Genomic DNA, 23,770 nt, shown 5'->3' with positions numbered 1-23,770 from the left:
TTTTTAATCCAGTCATCCATTTTTTGGCATTTGGGCTGTTTCCATGTCTTTCCAAATGTGAATAAAGCAGCAATAAACATGGAGATGCAGGTGTCTTTCTGAATCAGTGTTTTTGTGTCTTTTGGGTAGATACTTAGGAGTGGGATTGTTGGGTCATAGGGAAACTCCATCTTTAGCAGAATGAGGAACCTCCAAACAGTTTTCCATAGTGGTTGTACTAATTTGCATTCCCACCAGCTGTGCGGGAGAGTTCCTTTTTCTCCACATCCTCGCCAACATTTGTTGTTGCTAGGTGTTTGAAGATGTGCCATTCTCACTGAGGTGAGGTGGTATCTCATGTTGTTTTAATTTGCATCTCTCATGGGATAATTTTAAAGGATCACCCTGACATTGGCTTGTATTACTTTTCCTGTATTTCATTGACTAGACCCCAGCATTTGACCCTAACCTAACTGAGAGAAGCTAGAAAATGTAGACGAGTGATCTGGGATTAACACTAATTTGTCCTTTGGTGTGTCAGCTTTACCCCAAATCCGAAAGTCCTTTGTCTAGTTTTCTCTCTGTATATGTCTAAGAATTTTCATTAAAATAGTGTCATACAACAGTCAGATTCCAAAATATATTTGATGGCAAGTTTCAAAGTAATAGCTAAATTCTAGATGGGTAAAACAGATCTTAAGAAATTGGGTAGCAGCAGGTGAATTATAAATTATCATTAGTTATTATACATTCAACTATTGTTCTTTGCTTGCCTTTAAATGGTGTAATTGCCTTATAACTTTAGCATCACTTTCAGATGACATTTCTACAACTCAAAAATTTAATTTCTTTCACATGTCTTCTAGTAGATACCAATTTTTCAAGTACTCCACCCTTTCCAAAAATTACCTTGCAAACTATACTATTAGGAACAGAACTTCTTCAAGTGTTCTAGAGTGTTAAAAGGCATCATACTAACTACTGAAAAAGCTTGAGCAGTTTAAGAGTATATGCTTTGAAGAAATATCCATCGTTTGCTTTTTTTCTCCAAAATTTTGGTAGTGCTCTGTAAAACATCAAAAGTCCCTTCATGTATAGCACATGATCTATTTATTATTTGATCAGTTTTATGACTTGACCCTTTTTCCTTCCTTGTCTCTGTGGTTGGCTGGCAGTGTGGTGAGCGATACTGTAATTGTCACACAGATGAGGCACTTGTATGGGCACTTATATGGGCATATCTCCTATCTAGTGTTGCAAAGGTTTATTTGTGTCACGGAAGCCTTAGGGTCAGGGGAGTTCTTGAAGCATTTCAGGAATTGATGGCGGCTTCATTATATTTCTTTGAATTGTTGGTCAGCTGTATCATCATAATGACTTCCATCCTAAAGACCAAATAAAATGCAAGGTGTTCAATGTAGTTCAACAGATTACATTATAGGTCCAATTAATGATGCCCTTTTCAAATGTTTTTCTCCCTGTAGTGATCTCACTCCCATTTAGCCAATTCTGGCCTTTTTAAATAGGCAAAATATAAATGTAGATAGCCTTTTAATATAGAATATTGAGAATCGTTTCTCCTATTTTGAAAAATAACCATATGATTTTTTGTTTTTAAATGCAAATTAAGATCTTTCCTTCAGTAGGTGGTGTGACTGTATACTACATATATGATGATGACAATAACAATTAAAAACTCTAGTGAGCATTTATTATATCCTAGGAAGTGTTCTAAGCACTTTACATTCACTATTTCATTTAATCCTTGCAAATTCTATGATCTAGATGTTTCAAATGAGGAAACTGAAGTTTAGAAAGTTGCTTTGCCCAATGTCACTTGGGATAAGTTGACTAGTGGAGCAGGGAATTGATTTCAGTGTCTTCCTAGCTCATGATCTTATCTGTTTAAAAACTTGTTCATTGATTTTGACTTAAAGTATTCTAGAAGTCTTTTATGGGTGTCTTCTTGGGTAATAAAAACAAAAATCTGTTGTTTGATATTAAGTGAATTAAATTTAAGTATTACTAATTAAATTTTACTAGTTTATTTTGTTGTAGGATATTATTAGTAGTGAAATGAGATTTATGAAGTAAAGATATTATTAAGTATTTTAAAAAAAGATTTACTTATGCACACAGAACTGGGGTATAACCAGAGGTAAAGGGGTGGTGAGAGGATTCACCAGAGACAGAATGGGGAGCAGGACAGGCAGATAGTCCACGTACACTGCTGAGGGGAGTGGCAGGAGGGTCAGGAGAGGTCTGCCGTGCCATGAGGTCACCTCCGGGGCAGGTGGGAATCCAACTCATGCGGAAGTGGCTTTAGCTTCAAAGTGCAGTGCTTTAACCTGCTGCGCCACCAGGGAGGGCCCTATTCATAAGTATTTTGTGCAACATTTAAAATAAGGCAGGCATCCTAAAAGAGACCTGAATATAGAAAACCAGTATTTTTGAAGACATATAACAAAAATAATTACTTGTCCATTCATTCTAATGATGTGAAAATATCTTTACAATTAACAATGGCCTACTACACAGCAATCAAAAAAGATAAATTCATACCATTTTTAGCAATATGTATGGAACTGAAGTGACTATGTTAAGCAACAAGCCAGGAGGAGAAAGATAAATGCTAGATGATGTTACTTACACAGATGAACCAAACAGAGAGGTATCCAGCTATGGGTGGGGAAAGCACAATGGTCTATGGTGGAGGACTATGGTGCTTTGGGGGTGGGAGTGCACACCGGAGGGGAGAAATTCTATACTGTAAATACTTACAAAGATGTAAAAACAATGATTACTTCATTAAAAAAAAGCACAGTGTCAGTATCATCTATTTTTTAAATTTATCTCTTTCCCTTTAAAAGGCAATTCAATAGCGTGAAAGATTCAACAAAGTTAGTATTTCTGCAATAGTTTTCTTTATGTTGATAGCTTAATACTCTGGCCTACCCTTTCAACATACTGTAAATTTTTTGGAAATAGAATGGTCTTCCATACATATCCCCTGAACATTTAAGAAGAACTAATAAGTTTGTTGAACTGAGCCCTCTACTAAGAGCTGTATATACAATATATGTTTGAAATAGTTACATTATGTTCCAAGATTTTTGCTTTGTATTAATAATCTGTTAACTTTAGAAAACAGTTATTTTTATTTCTGTTCCATTTGGTGCCATTGGTAGCCTTTTAACTAGATTGCTTATTTGTCAAATGCTGATTTGCAATTCTTATTCTCCTTCAAGGCTTCAAAAATAATCCGGCAGTTACTGTATAAATCACGTAGGATGGCATGCTGTTATGATTAATTGCTAATTAATTTCAAATTCTGCTTCTGTGATGAAGGTATACTCTCAAATGAAAAACTATAAACAATCATTAGCCATTGAAAACAAACAAACAAAAAAAAGCATAGTTGAGGTTTTCTATAAAATATTTTTGTCTTCACTTAATTTTTTTTTGCTAATTGTTCACATAATCAATTAAGCAGTATTACACAAATATGTAGCTTAACCTTTGTATTCCTTTTTAAAAAATAGCTGTGTGTGGCATGTCATTGAGTATATATAGTTCATATTTTTTTAAGTCATTCACCTTTTGATGTGCATTTAGGTTGGTTATGCAATTTGGAAATTGTGGACAGTGCTGCTATGAATATAGGCATACATAAACCTTTCATATTAGAGTTCTCATATTTTTTGATAAGTATGTATTAGAGGTATAATACAGGAATTTAATTTTTATTTTTTAAAATCTCCATACCATTTTCCCATGGATAAAAGTTCCTTTTTACTTCTTCTCCAACATTTGTTGTTTCCATTCTTTTTGATATGGGCCATTCTCACGGGGAGAGGTGATATCCTATTGTGGTTTTGATTTGCCTTTCCCTTATAATGAGGAATGTTGTTTTTTTCTTATGCCTGCAAGCCATTTGATTATCTTCTTGGGAGATTTTCGTTGCATTGCCCTTATGCTATTTTGATTACTTTCACTGTGAAGTATATTTGAATTCAGAGAGTATGATACTTCTGTTTTTCTTTTTTTAAAATTTACTTGGCAATTTTGTATCTTTTATGGTTCATACAAATGTTAGACTTTTTTTTGTTCTTGAAGAATGTCTTTGGGATTTTGAATGGATATTGTGTTGAACCTATAAATTGCTTTAGGTTATGTGACCATTTTAACGATATGATACTTGTTTTTCAAAGCAATGAACACAGGATATCTTTCCATAACTTTGTGTCTTTTTTATTTTTTTCATTGTTTTTGACAGTATCTTACAGTTTACAGTGTATACATTTTTGCCAACTTTTAAAAATTTATTCCCAGGTATTTCGCCCTCTTTGGTGCAATTGTAAATGTACCAAGTTGTTTTCTTAATTTCTCAGTCTTCTAATACATGCAAATGCAAGAGATGTTTGTGTACTGATTGTGTGTTTATTTATTATTTCCAGGAGCTTTATACTCCAGTTTTTTTTTATTTTATTTTTTAGATGTGTATTGTCTTGTCATCTGCAAATAGTGGTAATTTTACTTATTTTCCAATTAGAATTCATTTTTTTTATTAAAAAGTTTATTTTTACATCATTTTGCACATTTTTTTTTCATCTCAATTGTAATCCCCACGGGTTTCCCATCACCAAATCACCCCTGTGCCACCACCATAGTCCCGTGTAGAATTCATTTTTATCTCTTTTTTTTTCCTCGCCTGTTTGCTCTAGCTAGCACTTCCAATACTATTTATGTATTTTAAAGACCTCAGTTCTCTAAAAGAGCATTTTTAGGTTCACAGCAAAATTCAGAGGAAGGTACAGAGTGCTATAACATGTCCCACATGCTATAGTATCCCCCATTACCTGCATCCCCCACCAGTGGGTAAATTTCCTACAATACGTGATCCTGCATAGACATACTCTACTCACTCAAAGTCCATCATTTACATGAGGGTTAACTGATTTTGTTGTGCACTCTGTGATTTAGGACAAATGTATATGTATATGTACTCATTGTTGCATCTACAGAATTTTTTCAGTGACCTAAATATTCTTTGTGCTTGGCCTATTCATTCCTTCCCCCTCCCAGATATTTTTTTATTAAGCAAAATATTTTAAGTGTAACTGTGGTATTATCAATTGACTAATTAATCTGGTATTAAAACATTTAGCTTCTACAGATTGACTGAATTGGATCAGCTTAAGGTTTCTGTGTTTTAAATATATATACATATATATGTAGCAGAAATAATGCAAAGGAAATTTTTTGGTAATAATAGAGATTATTTAAAATAATACCAGAAGTTATGTATTCTTCTTTCTAAAATTTAGTAATCAATTCTCTTCAAATATTTTCTGTACTTTTCCAGGTATTAACAATCTGAAGCCATTGAAGGGTGTAAAAATTCTGGATCTAACAAGGTATTAGTTTATTATATTTTGGTGATTTAGGTTTTCCTTTCAACAAAATTAATTTAATTTTTGGGATATAAGAAGATGCTTAGATGTTTACTATTGTGATTTTGTGGAAAGGAAAATTACTGAAATTTCTTCATCTTAAGAGATCATTAGCATAATATTTTTGCATTTCTTTCTAATTTATATATAATTTTAAAAACAAAATTGTGATTATATTCAAATTATAGCTTTAGCTACATTTTAAACATAATGTTTTGAATATTTTCTTTGCCATTCTAAATTCAACCAAAAATATAAGATGATACTTTATTATAATATCACAGAATTAATCATCCATAATAATTACTTAGTCACCAAATATTTACTGTTACAAATTAGGTTCCTTTGTGCATAAGTTTTGACTTAGGAAATATTTTTATTTATTTATTTATTTATTTATTTATTTATTTATTTATTCATTTATTCATTCATTTATTTATTTATTTTTAAAGATTTATTTATTTGTGCATACAGAGCTGGGGTACAGGCCAGAGGCTCAGGGGCGGCGAGAGGCTTCACCAGAGACAGAGTGGAGAGCAGAACAGGCAGGTACACTGCTGAGGGGAGCAGCGGGCGGGTCAGGAGAGGTCTGCCTTGCCATGTGGTCACCTCCAGGGCAGGCGGGAATCGAACTCATGCGGAAGTGGCTTTAGCTTCTCAGTGCTGTGCTTTAACCCGCTGCACCACCAGGGAGGGCCTGATTTATTTTTAATATATTTTTAAATATAGTTTTGTTTTCCTTTATTTAACTTTAGAGTTTATTTCTTTTTCTGTTCTAATCACACCATCCTTTATTCCTGTTTAACTCATTCTTCCTTTTAACTTGAAAAACCTGAATTCTCTTGCTAGTGTTTTTTTCAATGCATTTTTTTTAATGTCCACTATTTGTCGTTGTCATTCTTCCTTGCTTTGCTACATAGAATTTCTTGAACTTTTTTCCATTTTGCTGTGAATGGCAGCATTTCATGTTTCCCTGTGGTTGGATAGTATTCCTTTACTTGCATTCCTCGTATATTTACTGCATTTTCTTGATTCAGTCCTCTTTCAGTAGACACTTTAATTGTGGTAGTATACCCTTTAAAGCCTTTAGTGCATATGGGAAAATTACTTTTAGAGCTGTTTTAATAATTTTTGATCCTCACTAGTACTATATGAGCTCATCTGTATTGAAGGACTATTGAGAAACAAATTAATATAAAAATCTTCAAATGGTAATTAATTCATTTATCGTTATTCATATAGAGTACTGGCGGGACCTTTTGCTACTATGAATTTAGGAGATCTTGGAGCAGAAGTTATAAAAGTGGAAAGACCAGGTAAAGCTATTGTACCCTTGAAAGCCATACACATAAACTAATAAACAATGTTAATAATTCTTTAAATATCTGTGTCTCTATATATGAGATGAGGAAAGAATTGAAATGAAATTGTTATTTTCTGTTTTCCATTATTTGTTTTCTTCTGAATACTAATGTTAGATTAATACTAATTAATACTAATGTTAGATTAAGCCAAATGTTGAGGCTTAAGCTAGGTCCTTCACAGGAAATTAAATGCCCCAGCGGAAGCTGAGATGCAATATATAGTAACAGAGATACTAAGAATACTTGTGTCAGGCATAGTTCTAAACACTTTGCCTATGTTCTTTTATGTTAATTTTAGAGTTTATTTTTCTGTTTTCATCACCACCATCCTTTATTCCTGTTTTACTCATTCTCCCTCTTAACCTCACAAACTTTAATTCTATTTCTAGTGTCTATTTTTTAAATATATTTTGCTTTTCTCTTTAAAAGTAAATGTCCATTATTTGTATTTATCATTCTTCTTTTATTTAATTTATTTAAGAAATTAATTTTTAGAATAATCCTAGGGTTGATATTATTTCTGCATTATTAGTGAGAAATCAGGGACACAGATAAAGCAGTTTGTTTAAGGACACCCAGCTAGTAGGGACTATCCAGACAGTCAGCTCTGATTGCAGCTCCCCTGAGTGTCACACAAGCCTTACCCTGGAGACTGAGAGGATTCCTGACCACACTTTGTCACTACAGGGAAAGGGAAGGCAAAGGAAAAGGAAGGCATGATCGTTTTCCTGTTCTATCCATATTGCCACACATGGCATAAGTCTTTTTTGATTGCTGAGTAATATTCCAGTATGTGTTTATATGCAAAATCTGTAACTCTAGTGTTGTCCTGAATCAAATGCATATCCATTGCACAATCACTGACAGTAGATGTTCAGAATGAAATACCCTAAATACTGTTTGTTGATGGTTTTAAATTTGTACTTTAAAGCAAGACACAGATGACTAAAATTTTTTTCTAAAACAGTATTTTTAATTATTGGTATTTGCTAATTTGTAACTTTTTTTGCTTTTTTGGATTTGTTGTTACTGCACAATTTTTTAATATTTTAAAATTTATCATTGTTCTGTACTTAGACTCGAATGCCACCTTTATCATAAAGATTCACTTACTATTTTTCTGATTTTTAAGTTATATATAACAAAATTCTTTTGCATACCTATTTTATTTGCATTTTAATACCAGGATACTACAAAAGTATTGACTAACTTACTTGGCCAAAGTGAGAGAAATATTTTTCCCCCCTCAAATTTGACGTGCCAAAACTGAAGACTGGCAGTAGGATATTGGTTTTGACTTCCAATGATGGATTTTATTGAAAAAGTATGTGGAAGAATTTAGAGGTTTTGATAACAAGATGTAATGCCCCTTTCTACATTGTTAATTCCCATGAATTCAACTGACTCAGACATCTGTGAATGATACCAGTGAGCTTGTTGGTTTGAAATGTCTCACAGTGTTTCAGAGTTAAAGATTAATAGATCATACTATTATTTTCAGGAGCTGGTGATGATACCCGAACTTGGGGGCCACCCTTTGTGGGGACAGAAAGTACTTATTTTCTCAGTGTTAATCGAAATAAAAAAGTAAGAGTACCATCCCTTTGTTTATTTTATATAATTTTTTTGCTAACAGCTAACCTTTGATATTATCATGGCTTTTAAAATCCTTTTTTCCCCCCATAGAAACAACTAATATTTCAAATAAGATGAAATCTTATTCAATTGCCAGTTACTAAATAGAAACAACAGTGATTTTTACTCATCTTCTTATTCTACCAACTTAAATCATTTCATGAGAATTTATAGCAATTTAAAAAGGAAATACTTTTATTAAAGAAAAATAATTTGTTTCTTTGTATTTATTAGTCTTTTGGAATTATCATTTGATTAACATTCATAATTGTCATTAAAATAATTTTATTGTAATCCTTGCTCTTGTCTTAAATTCTAAGTTGCAAATAAATTCAGTAATGATGACTTGAATATTTTCTTTATCAGGAAAATACATTTGCTTTATAGAATGTCTCCCTTATTGAGCTATCAGTAATCAGAAAAACTTTTATAAATCCATTTTAATGTATATATTTTAAATTTTTAGAGCATAGCGGTTAATATCAAGGATCCCAAAGGGGTGAAAATCATCAAAGAGGTACAGTATATTCTGGAAGTCATTTGGCTACCTAGGTTGTAATCGGGGATTTGTATATCAGAGTAAAAGTGTTTTAAAAAAGTATATTGACAATCTATAGTTTGCTGTCAATGTTATTCAGAATTTAAACACTTTTTTTGGTAAATATAATTGACTATAATTATATATTGTTTGCAATGTTTTTTCCATATTGAGGAATTCCATATTCTCAATAATATGAGAATATTCAGATCTTAGACTTCAGCACTTTACTTACATTATCTCTGGATTCCTAAGAGTCTGCTCTGTAAAGAAAATATTAGGATCTTCTTTTTTACATGGGGGGAATTAGTCTCATGGAGCAAAAGTGATGCATCAGAGATCACATAGCTATTAAAGGCAAGAGTGCAATCTCAACATTGTTATCACATCACTGGTGAGCTTAAGCTTTTTTCTAGTACTTATGCAGATGGTCAATATGCTCAGACCTTGAAGGAGACGATTCCATAATGGGTAGTGTTACACTTTATAATTTTGCTGCCGGTATTCAAACCTAGCCGTGCCAATGAACGTAGGGGTGAATCCTTTTGAATGAGTATTTTCATATTTCCCAGGTATATACCTAAGATTGGAATTGCTAGCTCATGTGATGAATCCATTTTTAATAATTTGTGATGCCTCATCCTATTTTTCATAGGGGCTGGATCAGTTTGCATCTCACTGTCATAGGTGTCATAGGGTTCCCTTTTCTCCACATCCTCACCAGCATTTATTGTTTCTAGACTTTTTGATATGGGCCATTTATATAGGTATATGATGGTCTCTCATTGTGGTTTTGATTTGTACTTCTCTGACAATAAGTGATAACGTGCCTGTTGGCAATGTCTTTGGAGAAGCGTCTTTTTAATTTGTCTGCCCATTTTTAAATTTGGATATTTTCTTTTTGTAGAGGTGTATGAGTATAGATCTTTGGTATCAGCGCCCTTGTCAGATGTATGCTGGGAAAATATTTTTTCCCATTCAGCAGGATGTCTTTTGTTTTGGTAAAAGTTTCTTTTGCTGTGTAGAAGCTTTTTAGTTTTATATAGTTCCACTAGTTTACGTTCTCCTGCTGTTGGAGATGAATCTGTAAAGATATTCCTCAACATGTATTGTGAAATATTTTGCCTTTTTCATCTATGTATTTTGTGGTTTCAGGTCTTATGTACAAATATTTTCTCCATTTTGCACTGATTTTTGCATAAGGTATGAGATAGTGATCTAGTTTCACTCTTTTACATTCGGTTGTTCTGTTTTCCCAGCTCCACTTACTGAAGAGACTTCTTTCTCTAGTGTTATGTTTTTGGTGCCTTTGTGATAGAATTATTGTTCATATAGGTGTGGTTTAAAATATGGAAACTAGTTTATTCTATTCATGTGTATCTGTTTTTGTTCTGCTACGTTGCTGTTTTTTTTTAATTACTATTGCTTTGCAGTATAGTTTGAGAAATGAAGTGTGATACCACCATTGTTCCTCTTTTTTTTGAGAAGTGCTTTGAAATTTAAGTCTTTTGTGGTTCCATATGAATTTGTTCCATGTCCTTGAATACTATTCCAATTTTGATAGGAATTGAGGTGAATCTACATAATACTTGGGTAGAATGGCCATTTTGACAAAGTTGATTTTTCCCACTCCGTGAGTATGGAGTATATTTTAATTTTTTTGTGTATTCTGTTTCAGCAGTGTGCTATACTTTTATTTATTTGGGTCCTTCACCTCCTTTGTTATGTATATTTCTAGGTATTTATTTTTTTTGGGTGTAAGTATAAATGGGATCATTTAAGAAATTTATTATTCTTATATCTTATTGTGTTAATGGAAGTGCTTGCTTTTTGCATATTGACTTTACAACTTCTACTTTTCTAAACTGGTTTATTATCTAAATTAGTTTTTCAGTGGAGTCCTGTGAGTTCTGTATGTATATTATTATTTCATCTGTAAATATTGTTTTACTTCTTTCCTAATTTGGGTTCCTTTTTTTGCTTTTCTCTTGCCTAATTACTATGGCTAAAATTTCTAATACTATGTTTAATAGTAGTACTGGAGTGGATAGCCTTGTCTTTTACGAGATCATATTAGAAAAACTTTCATACGTTCACCACTGAGAATGATATCATCTATGGTTTTTATTTTGTTGTTGTAAATGGCTTTTCTATATGTGAAGTTATGTCCACTTATCCCCAGTTTTATGAGAGTTTTCAAAATAAGTGAATATTGGATTATATCAAATGCTTTCTCAGCATCTGTTGATATGATTATATAGTTTTTTAAAAAAGATTTATTTATGGGCCCTCCCTGGTCACGCAGCGGGTTAAAGCACAGTACTAAGAAGCCTAAGCCACTTCCACATAAGTTCGATCCCTTTCTGCCCCGGAGGTGACCACATGGCGTGGCAGACCTCTCCTGACCCACCCACTGCTCCCCTCAGCAGTGTACTTCATAGATCTGCCTGTTCTGCTCCCCATTCTGTCCCTGGTGAATCCTCTCACCCTCTGCATCTTTGGCCTGTACCCCAGTTCTATATGAATAAAAATCTTAAAAAAAAAAAGATTTATTTATTTCTGCATACAAGAACATAAAGGCCAGAAGTTCAGGAGGTGAGAGGATTCACCAGAGAAAGAGTGGGAAGCAGAACAGGCACATTAATTGAAGTACATTACTGAGGGGAGTACTGAGTGAGACAGGAGTGTGCCATGTGGGTCACCCCCTCTGTTCAGGGATCCATCTTGTGCTTCAGTGGCTGTGGATAGCTTGACAGTGCTTCACTTTAATCCCTTGTGCCACCAGAGAGGCCCATGATCATATAGTTTTTAATATTTGTCTTTTTGATGTGGTGAATTGTGTTGATGGATTTTCAGATGTTGAACCATCCTTGTGTTCCTGATCTGAATCCCACTTAGCCATAATGTATTATCCTTTTAATACATTGTCGGACTTGATTTGCTAGGATTTTATTCGGGATTTTGTGTATGCGTTCACTAGGGAGATTGTTCTGTAATTTTCTTTCCCTATTTTGTCTTTGTTCAGTCTTGGTATTAAAGTAATGTTGGCCTCATGGAAAATATTTGGAACTATTCCTTCTTTTTAGATTACTTGGAAGAGTTCGAGAAAGAGGCACTAATTAATTTTTGAGGGTTTGGTAGAATTCAGTTGTAAAACCATTTGTTCCTGGGGGTTTTGATTACTGTTTCAATTTTCTTGCTTATAATTAGTTTGTTCAAGGTTTCTGTTTCTTCTTTATTCAGTCTTGGATGATTGTACAATTTTTATAATATGTCTGTCTCTTGTAGGTTATTGAATTTGTTCACATATGGATGCTCACAGTGGTCTCAGTTATCCTCTGAATCTGTTTTGATTGCTCTTCTTTTGTTTTTATTCATTTATTTGATATGTCTTCCTTATTTCTTTGCTGAGCTGTGCTAGAGGTTTTTCTGTTTTGATTTTTCCAAGACCCAGATTTTGGTTTTGTCGATCTTTTGGATGTTTCAGTTTCCATTTCATTTATGTCTGCTTTGATTTTTATTATTTCTGTTCTTCTACTAGCTTTAGAATTTGTTATTTTTCTAATTCCTCAACTTGAAAGAAGGTTGTATATTTGAGCCAGAGCCAGTCTTACTGTATAAACTTTCCTCTTATTGTCGCTTTTGCTGCATTCCAGAAAATTTGATTGTTTTCATTTCTCTTGAGGTATTTTAATTTTTTTTTTCAAATTTTCTTTTTGACCCCTTGGTCACTTAGTAATGTGTTGTTCAATAGCCATGTATTAAAAAATTTCCCTGATTTCTTTTGCTAATTGATTTCTAGATCGATAACTTCATAGCCTGAGAAGATGCTAGGTATGATTTGTTGATTTTTGTTGTGTGTCCAGGATGTGATCTATTCTATGAGTGTGCTATGTACAATTAAGGAAGATGTATATTCTTCTTTTTTGGGGGGGCAATATCCTTTATATGTCTATGAGGTCCATGAGGTCTTATTCTCTATTTTAGGCTAGTTTAGGCCTTGTTAATATTTGTCTGAAAGTATTTCAATTTTGAATGTCTAGTTGATCTGTCCTGGGGTGTTAAAGTCTCCTATCACAAATGTCTTTTCTCCTGCGCTTGTTTTCAGAGTTGATATTAGATGCCTAATTTATTTAATTCCTCCTTCATGTTTTCATATATGTTGATTATTGTTATGACTTCTTGGTTTATTGTTCCTTAAATCATGTAGTGACTCCCTGTCTCATATTACCTTTATTAACTGGAAATCTATTTTGTCTGATATAAGTATGACTACTCTTGTCTTCTGTGGTGTCCAATTTGCTTGTAAGATTATTTTCCAATGCTTTACTTCTTTTTTCATTGTTGATGGTTTCTTTCTTTTTTTAATTTATTTTTACATAATTTTTCATTTTGTGCCTTTTTCCATCTCGATTGTAATCCCTGTGGAATTCCACCACCAGTTCACACTTGTACCATCACAATAGTCTGAGTAAGTCTTTATTCTTACCTTATTTCTGAAGGAGAACCTTCCAAGATAGCTTGTTCTTGGTTGGCAATTTTCTCTCTTTTTTGGGAGCACACCATTCCATTTTCCCCTTGCTCATAGTATTTCTTCAGAGAAATCTGAAGCTTGATTGGTTTACTTTATAAAGCAGATAAACTAGGTTGTTTATCTGTTTTTTTTCCCTCTTGCCAGTTTCAATATTTTTTCTTTGTTCTGAATGTCCAGAAATTTCACTGCTATCAATCTATGTCTTGACATTTATCTCATTTTATCTAGGTTGCCAGAGTTCTTCCAGCTTCCTGGATTTGTACTTTTATCCCCTTCTTTAGGTTTGGGAAGTTTTCCTTCATTACTTCTTTAAGTACATTTTCTGTTTCTTTCTCTTTCTCTCTGGTATTCTCACTATTCTTATTTTGCCTTTTCTCACAAAGTCAGATATTTTACAAGTGTTTCTTCAAATTTTTACTTTCTCACTCCTTCTTTTCTTGGGTTCTTCATACACTTGCCTCTTCAGTTGAGTTGACTCATTCTACTTCTGTGACATTCTCTGGAATTTTTCATCTCCTGAAATTTCCTTTTGAAATACTGAAACTTTGTTTTTATCTTATTTAGAGCTTCATTTTTCTTTCTCTAGTTCCTTGATTTTATTTTTAGGGACATTTATTTTTCTGAATTTTATTCCATTTCTTTGTTATTGACATGCTAAACTCTCTAATAGGGAGAACATAGTTTCCATATCTACGAATTGGGGTTCTGCAGATTTGTTTCTCTGTTTTTTGTTATTCTCTTGAGTAATCATCTATGTTTTCTAGATTTTCCCTTCTGCTTGTTATTGGTTTGGAATCCATTTTCTGTACATGGGGTTTCCTCTCTCCAGGGCTTCTTTATCTCCTTTTGTTCAGGGTCACACCTATGTGGTTAGGCACTGGAAAGATCTCACGGAAAGTCATGAATGAAGCCTCTTCAAATGAGAATGACAGCGGTGGGGTCTTGCAAAACTGCTGGTCTAGACCCTTTCTTCAGTGCATGTCTGGGATTCCATTGGTCTATGTGGGTAGTGTTGGGGCCTCATTGAATGTCAGAAGGCTTATGCTGTTTTGAATGAGGCCTATGGGGTCTTGTAGAAGGTTACAATACTTCTGGCTGCTCTTGCAGCCTCTTGGATGTGGGTCTGGAGTGTTATCGATATGGGTGGATGCTGGTGGGGTCTTGTGTAAACCTGCAAGTCCTCTGCTGGTTTGGATGGGACATAGTAGAATTTTGATGAAGTGTGAGACCTCTGCTTATCTTGACTTCCTGTCCTGTACCAAATCTTAATAGAAAAGCTTTCATTTTGTCACCATTGATACTGATGACAACTGTGCTTTTGCCATTAAAAGTCTTTATTTTGTTGAGATATGTTCCTTTTATCTAAGTTCTTTGAGGGTTTTTAATCATACATGGATGTTGTATCTAATCAAATGCTTTCTTGGTATCTATTGAGAGGATCATATGATGTTGGTGGATAATGTTGGTTGATTTTCATATGTTGAACTACACGGTATCTCTGAAATTAATCCCAATTGGTCATAATTCTTTTAATATATTTTTGTATTCAGTTTTCTAAGAATTTATTAAGGATTTTGCATCAGTGTTCGTTGGTCTGGAGTTATTTTGTGGTGTCTCTTTTGTTTTTGGGATTAGAGTGATGTTGGCTTCATAGAATATGTCTGGAAGTATTCCTTTTATTTTTTTTTTTGAAGATTTATTTATTTGTGCATACAGAACTTGGGTACAGGCCAGAGGCTTAGGGGTGGTGAGAGGCTTCACCAGAGACATAATGGGGAGCAGGGGAGCTGCGGGCCGGTCAGGAGAGGTCTGCCATGCCATGTGGTCACCTCCGGGGCAGGGGGGAATCGAACTCATGCGGAAGTGGCTTTAGCTTCTTAGTGCTGTGCTTTAGCCCGCTGCGCCACCAGGGAGGGCCTATTCTTATGGAATCTTATTAGAGGTTTGTCTATATTTTTGCCCCTAAAGAATTGGCTATTGGTTTCATTAATCTTTTGGACTCATTTTATTTTCAGCTTCATTGATTTGTGCTCTGAGTTTTATTATTTCCCTTCTGTTGTTGGCTTTTTGGTCTTTTGTTCTTTGTTTTCTAATTCCTCAAGATGAGGGAGAAAGTTGTTTGGGTTCTTTCTTGTTTCTTTATGTGGTCCTGTCTTACTATACTTTTCCTTTTATTACTGCTTTTGATGTGTTCTATGTGTTGTAGATGATTCTGTTCTCATTGTTTCAAGATTTTTTTTTATTTATTCTTTTATATGCTCATTAACTCAAAAATAATGTGAGTGTATTGTGTTCAGTACTCATGCATTGGGTGTTTTTCCTGTTTCCTTTTTATGGTTTATTTCTGGCTTGACCCTTTCTGGCCAAAGAAAATACTTGGTATGATATTGAAAATACTTTTCAATATGATACTTGCACTATGGTCAATCTTGGAAAAATGTCGCATGTGTATTTGAGAAAATTATGTTCAGGTTTCTTTTTTAGGGTATAGAGCCATATATATATTTGGCCGTGCTCCAATCTTTAAGATTATGTTTATAAACTCTTGTATGATACAAATGTAGCAGTTTCTACCTTCTTTTGTCCCATTCACTTGTAGGGTTGTTTTCCAAGTCTACATTAGAGAAGTCTGATGTTAGCTTGATTGTGATACCTCTGGAGGTTGTTTCTTCTTGCAAGCTTCAATATCCTTTTTTTGTGTGTTGAATTCTTCAAAATTTTACTAACCTGTATGTTGTTGTAGGTCCTATTTTTGTTTAAGTACCAGTTTTTTAGCTTCCTGTTTTTGTACAAGTATTCCCTTTTCAAAGATTGCAAAGTTTTTTCCATTCTGTACCTTCTCTCTCTCACTCATATGCATTTTAGTCTTATATTTCCTTTCCTCATGGAGTCAGATTACCCTGGGAGTGTTTTTCCTTCTTTTTTTTTTCTTTGCTCAACAAACTCCTTTTCTGCACAGATTCTTTGTTGACTTGCATCTTTAAGTACATTAATGTATTTTTCCCTTTCTCATGAATTTTTCATCTCCTGTAATGCTCTTTTTATATCCTCAATCTTCATATTTTTCTACTTAGGACTTCAGTTTTGGTCTTCCATTCATTGATGTTATTTCTCTTGACATTAACTTGCTTTCCTAAGTTTTCTTTGTAATCTTTCAACTCCTTAACATTCCTTGTCATGACAATTTTGAATTCCTCATTTGCTGGAAAGACTATCTCTTTGCTGTGTTTTTTCTTCTTCCCATTTTAGTTATCTGTATTGCCCTACTGTGTGATTTTTGTTCCTCCTTTTTTGCTATACTGAGTTCTTTTTTAATTAAAAAAAATATATGTATATGTATACATTTATATGTTTACATCTTCTTCATTTTATACATTTTTTGTTGAAATCCCTATGGGCTTCCTACCACCAATGTGCCATCACCATAGGCCTGTGTGCTCTTCCCACTCCCATTTTGATCTTGCTTCTTTCCACCCCTTCAAACTGTCTCTGGCTTATAGTTGTTCATTGATTTTCATTTTTACTTTATTACAATTTTTTCCCCCTGATCCCTTATACTCCTGTTATGAATGAAACCATCCAGTATTTTTCTTTTTCTTTCTGATTGCTGGCCTGAATGCTTATCAGACCTGATGACCTGATGAACTGGGTTGGGTAGTAAATAGTTGTTGCTGAATGGAAACTGGATCTTTCTTCTCCTCTGAGGCCAGGGAGTGTTTACTGGGTGCAATAGGCTGTGATGGGATGGTAGTAGTGAATGCTTATTGTTGTTTTAAATTGTTATTTTGTAATGAGTAATGACAATGAGCAGTTTCTAAGTGTCTGTTAACCTTTAGTATATCTTCTTTCAAAAAGTGTCTATTTAGCTCTTATGCCTGTTTTTTTTTTTTGAATGTGTTATTAGTATTATTTTTGGTGTGTGTTTGTGTTGTATGAGTTCTTCATAGAACTGAAAACTCTTGTTGGGTGTATGATAAGTGAATATTTTCTCCCATTCAGTAAGGTATCATTCATTGTAATATTCTTTGTCTATATAGATTTTTTTTTGTTTGATATAGTCCCCAGCAATGTATTTGTAATAGCTAACTAATGGAAAAAAACCTAAGTGTCCAAAGACAGAGGAGTGGACGTGCTGTATATGTACGATGGAATACAGTTCACTTATTAAAAAAACTTGAAATCTTGCCAGTTGTGACAACATGGATCCAACTAGAGGGGACTATGCTAACTCTTAATAAGTCAGAGGAGAAAGACAAATACCAGGTCATTTCACTTAGATATGAGATACAAAGAAACAACACGCTAACAGGGAAAACTAATCTTAAAAAAAATCCTAGAAATTCAATTGTACAAGTGAGACTATTATAGTGAAAAAAAGGGGATAAGTTCCATTCCCAGTGGACTGTGGTAGAAGGTTATGGGTACTTTCATGGTGGATGTGGTGTGGTAGCATAAATATGGTGGGTGTGGTGTGGTAGCATAAATATGTGAATTTATACTTTTAAATCATATACAATGTAAATCAATATTATCTAAATAAAAAAATATACAATTAAAAATAAGCAAACCGTACCTTCTCCACTTACTAGCTATGTGAGTAAAGGTAGGTTACTTAATTTCTCTATGCCTCAGTTTTCTTTTCAGTAAAATGGGGATAAATAGCATCTGCCCCGGGGTGTTATAAGAATTTGAGTTGCTGTGTTTAGAAGAATGTCTCTCATAATCAGCATTGATTATAGTTAACTGTTATTTTTGTTCCTGATGTACATGAAGTTGGATTCATCATTTGAGAGAAAATTTGTTTGTCACTCTTGTTAGAAGTTAAAATCTAGTCTAATGAATATAAGTCTACTTGATCAGAAAAAAAATCATAAAATTTGTTTGGAATCAAAGCACCAACTTTAACTTCTTTGTTCTGCTTTTATTTTCCTTATTTGTTTGGTTGAAAGATAGCTTCTTTTAAATAAATCAGAATCAGTGACCCCATTTTGAAGGTTTTGGTTCAAACCAAAAAAAACAGGAATTTTTTCTATACCAATTCATTTTGAACCTATAACTCAGTAATTGTCACATTTTCCTGTATCTTTCTATAGTATAACTTAGGTTTGTTTGTTTTTTCTTTTTTTCAGTTTAAACTTAGTTTGATTGTACTAAATTGTTTTTGCTCTGCTGTTTATTTTACCTTAGCTATCCCACCTTATACTATCTTTGTCGGGCCCTTCTTTTTATCTTCTTTTAGCAGTTATTACTTCTTTTAACCTAGGAGATTGGGTGTTCTCTCTTCAATTCTTTTATTTTCTAGTCTGTGTTTTTCTCAATTCCATCTTCAGTGTTGATAGTTACTGATTGTTTCTTCCTTTTCAGAACATCGATATGTTATCCAGAGTCGTCAAGGTTTCAGAATTAATTAAACAAATGCAGTGTGATTTGGGATCCTTTATGATGCAGTGTTAGGTGAAATTCGTAACTACTGCTATGATGACATTGGTAAACTTTTGAATATTTAGGTCTACCTATATAAATCTGAATAATGTAGGTAAATTGATGGAGTATCTTCTCACTCTTCTTAGATCCTGTTATTGTTCTACCAGACTGAAACAATTTAAAATTGTTTGATTATGGCTTGATTTTCTTCATGTGTATTAAATTTTTTAAAAAAATTATTATTTTATTATTATTTTTTATTTTATTTACTTATTTATGTATATAAGAGCTGGGGTATAGACCAGATGTGTGGGAAGGTGAGTGGATTGACCAGAGACAGAGTGGTGAGCAGAGTAGGATTGACTAAAACTGATAGAAGGGGAACAATGGGCAAGACAGGAGAGGTTTGTTGTGCATTCATGTTTATTGATAACAGTAATGTACATTTAACTAATGTTGTCTCAGATTCTTAACCTGTGTCTTTTGGCTTCTTTTACCATTCATAAGTTATGTGTCTTATTGTCTAGAGGAAAAATTATTTTTAGCCTTATCTTTTTATTCTTTGTGGCATGGATTCTCTTTCGGTACTAAAAGAGTAGCAAACACCTCTGTACTGAGCCCTTGGTGGCTGAGTGCTAGTATGATGAATAGTTTATAGAGAAGGTTCCTAAATATTACACAAAGCAATCAGCTCCAGAAACTGACTTTTTTGTTAAACAGGCTAACCAAAATGAGGTTTTGTAATAATAAAAACTGATTAGAACTTTTATGTTGAGCTTGGTATTTCATTTTCATAACAATTTAACAAGTTAATAACACATCATCTATAGTTCAAATACTTGTCTATATTAATTAGTTGATAGTTGCAATATCCATATATTGTGCACATGCATTATGGTCCACAGAGCAACTGTGGATTTTATTTAACTACAGTTATTTCAATTATTTTATTATGAAAAATGCAAACTTATAGAAAATTGAAAGAATCATAAAATGAGCTCTTATTTACCTTGTTCCTACATGTAACAACTTTAAATTTTGCTATATTTTCTTATTTTTATATCCATTTATATATGTATTTCTATGTATATATTTTTTGAAGTATTTGAAAGCAAATAGAACAACTCATAAAACTTGCCCTTAAATCTGTCAGAATACATCTCCTGGTACATGCTTTGATGTACCATTTAAAAAATTATTTTATGATTTCTTTACTCATAAATGTAGTTAAATTATTATCATCACTTTCCTTGCTATTTCTAAACTTTTTAATGCAGTCTTTTCTTAGAATTATATGTAATAAAGAGAACGTAGAACTAGGAACTCTATAGTTCAAATTGATATTTGTTCTATTTCCTGTGTAAGTAGGAAGAAATTTTTTTTCCCATTTCAGAAAGAGAAGATAATAGATTCTTTCACTTATACAAAATTGTGTTTGCTTTTTATCTGGGTAAGATTCTGAAATAGATTATTAGATAATTTGTGAGCTCCCAGACAAGGAAGAGGTGATTACCAGTAACTGAGAGCAGTTTTTTTCCTTTCTACTTTATTTTCCAGTAGATTATTGCAGCAGGGAAATGCAGTCAACATTTAGTCTCTGCTGAAGCAGCTGATTTGTGTACTACTTGTAGATAGTGTGATCATGACATAGCTCAGAGGGTGTTTTCTGGTAGCTCTGACTCAGCATTATTTTGTTTGGAATTTTTGTGAGTGACTTAAGAAAAGCTAATGGTAACATAAATGATCTTGAATGGGATAAATCTGAAACACAAGAGAAAGTGTGTGCTGTATAACAAACTTACTAACATTTAAAGTTTCAATCTTTTCTATTTGTCATTTATGTTTTTCATAGCATTCTTTCCCTTTTTTGCATCTTATATCTCTGTTTAGTTTTTCTGAGTTTTTTTGTGGTGTTTAAGTTTTTTGACTTTCTAATTATGACAATTTCACATCTTGATCTGATGGAGAATTCTGTGTCAGCATTATTGGGTTCTTTTTGATTTTCTCTTGTATTATTACATTGCTCTCTTGAGGGCTTTTTCCATCATTTGTTTTTTCCCTTCTTCCCATTGTTTGCTTTGGGCTTGCTCTGCTGTAGTGGCACTTTTTTTTGTGTATGAGTTTGTCTCTCCTACAGTTTTGTGTGTTTACTTGATGTTGAGTAAGGGCAATGGGTTCTTTTTTTTTTTTTGAAGATTATATTTATTTTTTTCTCAGAAGAACGGGGATGTAGGCTGGGGGGTTGAGGGGTGGTTGAGAGGATTCACCAGAGTCAGAGTGGGGCAGTTTGACTGAAATACACTGCTGAAGGGAGCAATGGGCGAGGCGGGAGAGGTTTGATGCCCCATGTGGGTCAGCTACCTGGCCAGGGGTTGAACTTGTGTTGCAGTGGCTGACTATAGCTTTATAGTGCTGAGACTTTACCTCTTCTGCAACCAGGGATGCCCTGCAGTGGGGTCTTGTAATATCTGGAGTGATGCTAAAGCATCCCTGAAGCACTCCTAGGCCTTGTCCTGGTGGCTGGTGAGCAGGGGAGATGTTCAGATGCTGAGTTGATGGGGACTCTCCCTGTCCAAGAGTAGTTGCTTGTTTCTGGTGGCCAGGAGGGCAGAGGTTTGCTAGATTCCTGATACAATTTAGAAGGAGGCCTTATGAGTGGGATGCACTTCCAGTGTGGTTTGGGGCTCTTAGTGAATACTTAGGTCCTGCAAATTCCAACTTGGGCCTCAGTCTACTCCTGAGAAACTGGTGGCCGCCTGGAGGCTGTGGTTGTCACCTGGGTGTTACTGTGGGTTGCCACTGTAAAGCCAAGCTCTGTGAGGGCCAGCTCTGCTGGGAGGTGCTACCAAGCTGAGTGGTACATGCTTCCTAGTGCAGCTGGGGACCCATAGTGAATAGCTAGGTCCTGTAAGGTTGAGGCTCAGGCCTCTTTCCACTCCTGTTGTGTTGGTGGCTGGGCCTGGAGGCAAAGTGCTCACCTTGGGGTTACTGAGGTCCCTGATGTAGAATAAAGCACTGTGAGACCAAGGAGGGGGTAGCACATTCTGGTGGGGCTGGGGGCTCTTGGTGAATAGCTAGGTACTGCAAGGTAAGGCCCGGGCCTTTGTCTGCTCTGAGGGTCTGGCATATGAGCCAGGAGGCAGGGATGCTCACCTGGGATTATTGGAAGACCCCTGATGTAGAGCCCAGGTTGGGGCCCTTGTCTTGCACCAGGGAGGCACCAGCAAGCTGAGTATTCCCATTTTTTAACAGCAGTCTATTTTTTTCTTATGTAAGTATGACTGTCCCATTCTTCCTTTGTTGTATCATTGCTTGTAAATGGTTTTCCAGGCATTTTCTTTGAGCCTATGCCTGTATTAGAGTTTAGTTTCATATCCTAGAGGCAGCAGAATATCAGAATTTGTTTCCTGATCCAACCAGATATTCATATCTTTTTATTGGTGAGTTAAGTAAATTTATGTTTAAAGTGATTATTGATACATGAACGTCTCTTGTTGCTCTTATGATTCATTATAATGCCCTGAAACAGACAGTTCTCTCTCTTCATGCCCCATCAAATAAGCATTCCTATCTTTTGCATCTAACAAGTTTGTCTTGACTTCTAAAGAAAAATGATAATCCTAAGAGAATAATAAGGAAGTTAAAAATCTAAGGAATTTATCAGTATTAACAAAGCAAGCTTGAACCCACCTGAAATCTCCATATGCCTGCATCAAAGGACTTGCTGCCCCTTGCCCTTTTGTTTTACTCCTTTGTATAAATAACCCAGCCCTCTGCCAAAGAGCAGGACGATGGTCTTTCAGATGTGAGTGTGCTGCCCTCCTCTCAGCTGGTTTATAAACTACTCTATTTCGCAGATTGTTTCCTTTTACTGGCTGAGGGAAATTGAGGCCAGCATTAGGTACCAATTAGTTTTATAATTTTTGCGTTCAGTCTGATTTTTAAAATTCTGTTCGTTGTGTGGGTTCCTCTTGTTTTGGATACATGACTTTCTTATTTCTTGGAGTAGTGGTTTAGTGATTGCAAACTTCTTGAGTTTCTGTCTGGAAAGTCCAGTATTTTCTGCTCATGTGTAAGGAATGCCTTGCTGACATTTTTTATCTTTAAGTATTTGGAACATATTATTTTATTATCTCCTTGACTGTAGTGTTTCTTCAGTGAAGAGTTCTACATGTTAGTCTATCGGCATGCCTTTTTAGGTTATTTTTTCTCCCTTGCCATCTGCAAAATTCTTTCTTTGTCCTGAATTCTTGAAAGTTTAACTACTTAATATCTTGGTATAGGTCTCACTTTGTTTAGGTAACTTGGAGTTCTTTTAGCTTTCTGGACGTGTACATTTATTCCTGTCTGTAGATCCTGGAAAATCTTTCCTCATTAACTCTTAAAATGTATTTCTTGCTTCATTTTATTTTTTTCCTTTCCTCTCTCTGCCATTTCCATTATTCTTATATTTTCTTTCCTGATAGATTCAGATTATTCTAAATGTTTTTAGATTTTTTTTAACTGTGTTTCTTTCTTTCCTGTTTGGATTCTCTGATTATTTGGGTCTTCAAGTATGCTGACTCATTCTTCCCACTACTTTCTCCTACTACTTTCTACAGAATTGTTTCCCAGACCCATCAGACCCATTTTCCTCCTTTTTGATGCTACAAGAGCCACATTCAATGGAAACTGGGTATAATTTTTGATTTTCTGGGTATCTTTGGGTTCCTACTACTGGTAGATGGAAATATGTGTGGTCGGTTTCCAACTCAAGTAGTTGGTTTCTGATTATGATGTCTGATAGTTGGACTTTCACTTTAGATGGTTCCAGCTTCTTTTTTCTACCCTGGTGTTCTTTTAA

The 23,770-nt window shown here is 34.3% G+C and overlaps 1 protein-coding gene across 1 annotated transcript in view; it reads left to right on the top strand.

Moving 5' to 3' along the window:
• SUGCT (succinyl-CoA:glutarate-CoA transferase) overlaps positions 1–23,770 on the top strand; it is a 674,152-nt gene that overhangs the window by 8,806 nt on the left and 641,576 nt on the right. Inside the window, exons 2-5 of the mRNA XM_004676653.2 lie at positions 5,345–5,396; positions 6,675–6,748; positions 8,298–8,383; positions 8,898–8,948. Coding sequence (XP_004676710.1) covers positions 5,345–5,396; positions 6,675–6,748; positions 8,298–8,383; positions 8,898–8,948 — 263 coding nt within the window. The remainder of the gene's footprint in view (positions 1–5,344; positions 5,397–6,674; positions 6,749–8,297; positions 8,384–8,897; positions 8,949–23,770) is intronic.

This window comes from Condylura cristata, unplaced genomic scaffold (assembly GCF_000260355.1).
Source record: "Condylura cristata isolate star-nosed mole 26May11 unplaced genomic scaffold, ConCri1.0 scaffold00005, whole genome shotgun sequence".
In the NCBI taxonomy this organism is placed as follows: Eukaryota; Metazoa; Chordata; class Mammalia; order Eulipotyphla; family Talpidae; genus Condylura; species Condylura cristata.
Note: the sequence above shows the minus strand (reverse complement) of the source record. Positions and strands in the feature narration are given on the sequence as shown.